A 5916-nucleotide genomic window follows, 5' to 3' on the forward strand; every position below is an offset into this window, starting at 1 on the left:
AGCACGGGTGCGTTTCGAGATTCGGGTGCGGGAGCGGGTGGGGGACTCGGCAATTTTTGAAAAAGTAGGGTGCGGGTACGATGGAGTGCGGCAATTAAAAAATTATTATTTATATTTTTAATATATTGCTAAGCATACTTTTTCACATTATATAAACATATACCAAATTTAAGAGCAATAGTAAATAATAACTAGAATACAACTCTATTATATAAACATTCCATGATGTTCGAAAATTATAATACAACATGTGAAGGCAGAGAGTGGGTGAGAGCCTAGCTGAAGAGCGAAGGCAGAGAGTGGGAGAGAGGCGCAAGAAATATGAAGAGGGAGAGGGCTGACTGTTGAACGGTGGGTTTGCACCTTTTTATTTTTTGGCCAAGCTAAACGGTGCATTTCGCACCTTCTGTTTTTTTTTTTTTTTTTTTTTTTGAATTTCGGCCGTACCGGCCGATTCGTGCCGGTATCGGTATCGGCCGATACGGACTGATTTGGGCCGAATCGGCCAGATTTCGGGCGCATCGGCGCGTATCGCGCCGAAAAAAATATTTTTTTAAAGGCAGATGTGGCACGGACGCGCAGGCAGCGGTGTCGCCTGCACGTCCCCGCGTCGGACCCGGGTGCTGCGGCCCAAACGCCGTACCCATGCTTCCTAGGTTATTATCTACTACTGCTCTTAAATTTGGTATATGTTTATATAATGTGAAAAAGTATGTTTAGCAATATATTAAAAACATAAATAATAATTTTTTTAATAATTTTTTAATCGTCGCACCCCGCCTCATCTGCATCCTACTTTTTCAAATATTGCCGAGTCCCGCACCCGCATCCAAATCCGGAAACGTACCCGTGCTTTATAGGATATAATACATATGCATCTTTAAACTATTAGTTTGTTCAGTGGTATTTCAGGTGTCATCTGAGTGATGTCATTTTTTATGCTTCAACCTATTTTATTGGTATCAGCTTCACATTAGCCTGTTTGTGAAACAAATATGAAGCTCCCAAGTTATCAGAAAGTACTTACTAGCAGACAGCTCTCTCTCTTTACACAACTGACACTTAAAAATATATAAATATTTGCATCTTAATTGTGTATCTGTTTTAGTTTGATAATAATGTCAGGATGAATTGTAATGCAGATTATAGTTGGGATAATGGAGCATCGGATTTCCAATGAGTTTTCTTCTCAAATATTACTTGTAAACATGCTATCGTTTTTTGTTAGGACAGTAAACTCCTACTGGGGAACTCAGGTTAGAATCATCTTAATATTCTATACATTCTACTCTTTATATTTCTGTTTTACTTCATAAATTTTCTTCCCTTTCTGTATGGATCATATGGAATTAGGACAGCCATATAATTCTTTGTAAGAACCATTACAGAAACTTAATTTCACATATTTTTATGTATATGAAATTATGTAATGTATGTTATTAGAGTACATATGCTTCTCACAAGAGAAGAAAGCCTGTGAGGAAGATATCCATGCATTGTTAATGTAAAACATTTGTAAATCAATAAATATATATATTTTTTGATAAGTAAAAATTTATTAAAAGAAGAGAAAGGGTTCTACCCAAGTACATGGGAAGAATACTAAGAGTATAACACGACCAAAGCAGGGGAAAAAAGAAGTAAAATATATATATTAGTTTTGATGGGTTTTGTTGATTTTGCAATGAGTGTTGGGGCTCATGTTTCAGATAGAATGTGCATTGCACAGTTATTTTAATGGTGGTTTCTCTCCTACCGAATGAATAATTCTTTTTCCTCAATATTGGTTTAAAATATTCTCACTTTAATGCTGTAGCAATGGGTTGATCTTGCACGGTTTACTGGACTGCAAGCTCAGAAGAATGGACAGCCCTCTTATGAAATACCAGATTCTCCTAGTCATGCTGCATTGGGATGCAAAAACACAGAAGAAGTCACTGTTGATGAAATCAAGAATCAATGAGGTATCAAGTGAAATCTGACTTCTCAATTTCATACTAACTAGTCGCTAACCTGTGCGATGCACGGACTAATTAAATAAAAAAGTTAATTAATCAACCACATGGTAAAAAAAAAAAAACTAAAAGAACCAATAAGAGACTAATTTGTTCATCAAGTAATCAACCTAAGTGGCATCATAGCTCATTTACAAAACCATTAATCTATTGTCAAAGGGTCAAATGACAATGTGGAAAACATTTCATAAATAACTTATTGATAACAGGTATAGAGAGGGGACTTTTGTAAATCATCAATGGAATTGGAGTCAACATCTCATTGCAAATGAAATATAGCTCTATATTTAAACTAAAAGTAAAGTTTCAATCATTCTCTTTCTATAAAACATTATCGAAACTATATGTTGTTTACCCCCGTGCTATGCACGGGAACTTACCTATTTGTGAGGTAGACTAAAATAATTTTATAAAATCTTATAATTGATTAAGAAACTACATCATTACATGATTTGTTCTTGTATGACTTTAATTTGTGTTACAATTTGATGAAGAAGTCATTACTTGAATGTGCAATGACTTACAAAAAATATTAAAGAATCAAATGATTCACTGCTTAGAAATTATTGAAAAAAAAAAAAAATATATATATATATATATATATATATATATATATGACTACACGACAGAGAAATATAAGAGAAATGTATATTACCATCAAAAGAATCATAAGATTTGCTTCCTATAAATTTTGGAAACAACAAAATGCATATGATTACACAATTGAGAAATATAAAAGAAAAATTGATTACCTTTAAAAGAATAATACATGGTCTAGTCATTGAAATCTGCTAAACATGTTCAAATATTGTAAAAACTAACACAAATTCAAATGTTAAAACTTCGAAAATGCCAAAAAAGGTATATATTTGAAGAATTAGTTATTGAAACAATTAAAAAAATGATTATTCAAAAGAAAAATATAAGAAAAAGAAAAAAGTACATGAAAGAAATTTTAATAGACAAAAAAGAACAAAACTTTCAAAATACAAAATTTAGAGAAAGGTGATGATGGCTCAAGCTTAAGCATCTTTAAAAATAAAAAAATAAAATAAAAAAACCATAATGAATATGTGGAAGGAGAGCATCTCAAATGGCTGCAGTCTTTTCTGTTTAAGGCAGTAATTCACAATGCGGCCCACAATGATATTCCACCAAGATATGGCTGAAGTGTTGGCCGTGGCCATGGCTGTGGATTGGGGATTCTCACGATGTGTGGCTGTGGCTGCGGCTGCATGGCTAGGGTATTCTTCTTACTAACTTGGAGAAGAGATGTTAGGTTTTATATAGGGATGAGAGGGGCGGATGAGTATTGATGTTTTATACAATTACAATGTAGAGTTCAAGCTCAAATCAACCTCAACCTCAACGTTGAAGATAAAGATAATATAAATTAAGCCTTTTTTTTTTATCAACACAGATATATAAATTAAAGATTAAAACATATATCTAATAGAGTTTTACTTAAACTAAACTATTGCAACACTTGATAAGATAATTACACGTTGAAGAAAATAATAAATATGTAAGATATAAAACCTAAAATAAAAAGAAAAGAAAATAGTGGTGACGTGAAAAATTGTGAGAGTTTCAGAGATTTCGGTTATATATATATATATATATATATATATATATATATATATATATATATATATATATATCATTCTTTAAAAGTTGCTGTAGAGAGATCTGAGAGAAATAGATTATGGTCATTTTGCTTTATACATCTCTTCCGTGACCTGACTGTAGATTTAATATAATTCTTCCAATTTTGGTAAATATAAGGGCAGGACACCTTCCTTTGAGCATTAAATAGGAGTTACTTTTTGCTAACTCATCATTATATAAACAAATATATTAATATAATCTCAATTCAAAACAAATTATTTAAGATTCTTAGATCAACACCAATAAAAGATAAAATACACTAACACAAAGTTTCATTCGTTCATTATATACTAAGAAAAAAAAAGAAAAAACAAATGATACAGTACTGACCAAAACAATTGAAACAAGCTGAAACAGCCGACACAGGCCAAAACGATCCGGTATTTAACTTTTTAGTACAACAAAAGTAATTGACTTATGTTCAGTTTCCTAGGAATTCATTACATTATTAAGTGCAGTACGCTAATTAACTAGAAGCTCTAAGTAACTACTAACAAATGAATCTAACCGTTTTTTTCTTTTGTTTCAGGAACTGCTGTGGGGCTAAAAAATTGGCTTCGTATCACTTTTGCTGTTGATTCTTTTTTTCTTGAAGAAGGTTTAAGAAGGACAAAATCCTTTTGTCAAAGACATGCAAAACAGTTACTAAGATACTAAACTATTGAAGTCAATAAAGTGTGATGCTCAACTCATTGATCTTGTCATTAAAATTTCTCCCAAAATCTCCTGACGTATAGTTAAGATAGATGAGCAACTTCCTTCTCTCTGTCAGGTGGTAGAAGTAGAACTAAAGCAACAAGCCATGAGTGTGAATGATGGATTCACCCTACCTGAGCCTTAACAAATGCTAGTTTTTGTGCAAAAGCCAAAAGCCAAAAGCCAAATGCCAAGCACCAATTTCCTTTTAAGTAGTTCTTACAGGCACTTCATAAATTTTTTCCTTAGCCATGGAGACTTGGAGAAATTTGGAAAGAGATCTGGAGGACATGAGGGAGTATTACAGGCATGGAAAAACTAAAGAAGCATCTTGGAGAAAGTCACAGGTCAAACGGTTGCTTACTCTCTTGAAGGAGAAAGAGGGAGATATCTTTAAGCAAGACCTGGGAAAGCATCATGTTGAGGCTTTTAGAGATGAGGTACAAACTATTCTTGTTCCATTTTAATACTCACATTTTTTTAAAATGGAATACCCTCTAAAAAAAATCATAATAACCTTTTTGAGAGGTTAATAACTTCTTTTATTTCTGTCTTTAGTCCATTTTGAGTGCATGCTTTTGTGGTTGTCTAGTTTCTACGATTGGTGTGATGGTCAGTCAATCCTAGAGTTGTATCTCTATTTACAAGTTAAATAAAAAGAATTATATATCACAAGTGTGCCAAGCCAAATTTTGATCTCTTGCTTTTCTTATATATAAAAAATCCTTGTTTGCAGATAGGAACCTTGACTAAGATAGTGAATACGGCATTGAAATCTTTGAAGGACTGGATCCCATGAATGTCCTTGCTTTAGCAAAAACAAAAAACAGATAAATAAAAACCCACTTTCAGGAGCTCTTTGACAGTTTCTCTAACCAATTGATCACAAAATCCAAACTGACGCATATGCTCAAGGGCCCCATCCATGCGTGTAACCTGCAAAAGAGAACCAAATTAAGCTCATTTGCTTGTTTCTTTGGTTCTCTTTTGCAGGTTACACGCATGGATGGGGCCCTTGAGCATTTGCGTCAGTTTGGATTTTGTGATCAATTGGTTAGAGAAACTGTCAAAGAGCTCCTGAAAGGGGGTTTTTATTTATCTGTTTTTTGTTTTTGCTAAAGCAAGGACATTCATGGGATTTAGGTCTAAGAACCATATGTATAGTGTAAGATCTATGATCGGCATACCCCTTTTAAATAACATGTTGGCATGCCGATTCCTTCGGTTCCTTCTCGTGAAGATGGGATACGCGGTACTCAATCTCCATAAAAGCAGTCTTAGGCTAAAACCAGCGTGAGTTTGGGAGTACGCGATGCCTCTTAAAAAGAAGCAAAGGAGTCGCCACTTGGTTATTACACTCAGATGAAGTTTGGCTATAAATTTGGTTGTAGTTAATGACTACAACTCACATTAAAAAACTTAACATGAAACCATATTTTGTTTTACTAATCACTGATTGCATGTTCTTGTTATCTTTAACACGCATGATAATTTTCGTGTCAATTGGATGTTATTTAGAATTTGATCCAGTAGTTTA

General features: G+C 33.4%; 1 protein-coding gene across 1 annotated transcript; it reads left to right on the top strand.

The window, feature by feature from the left end:
* The first annotated feature begins 4630 nt into the window (after nt 1-4630).
* On the top strand, nt 4631-5498 carry LOC142624925 (aldehyde dehydrogenase family 3 member F1-like). The gene is made up of 3 exons (XM_075798647.1): nt 4631-4819; nt 4938-4991; nt 5373-5498. Exons 1-3 carry the CDS (start codon nt 4631-4633, stop codon nt 5496-5498), a joined length of 369 nt encoding a protein of 122 aa, XP_075654762.1.
* Nucleotides 5499-5916: the final 418 nt, after the last annotated feature.

The sequence above is a fragment of the Castanea sativa genome, chromosome 2 (assembly GCF_040712315.1).
Source record: "Castanea sativa cultivar Marrone di Chiusa Pesio chromosome 2, ASM4071231v1".
Classification (NCBI taxonomy): Eukaryota; Viridiplantae; Streptophyta; class Magnoliopsida; order Fagales; family Fagaceae; genus Castanea; species Castanea sativa.

What these genes read in the sequence shown, in the direction of transcription:
- LOC142624925 (XM_075798647.1), top strand. Translation starts at nt 4,631, where the DNA reads ATGGAGACTTGGAGAAATTTGGAAAGAGATCTGGAGGACATGAGGGAG. An exon ending in TTGAGGCTTTTAGAGATGAG is followed by an intron (nt 4,820 to 4,937) that starts GTACAAACTATT and finishes TTCTGTCTTTAG; the next exon opens with TCCATTTTGAGTGCATGCTT. An exon ending in TTTCTACGATTGGTGTGATG is followed by an intron (nt 4,992 to 5,372) that starts GTCAGTCAATCC and finishes TCTCTTTTGCAG; the next exon opens with GTTACACGCATGGATGGGGC.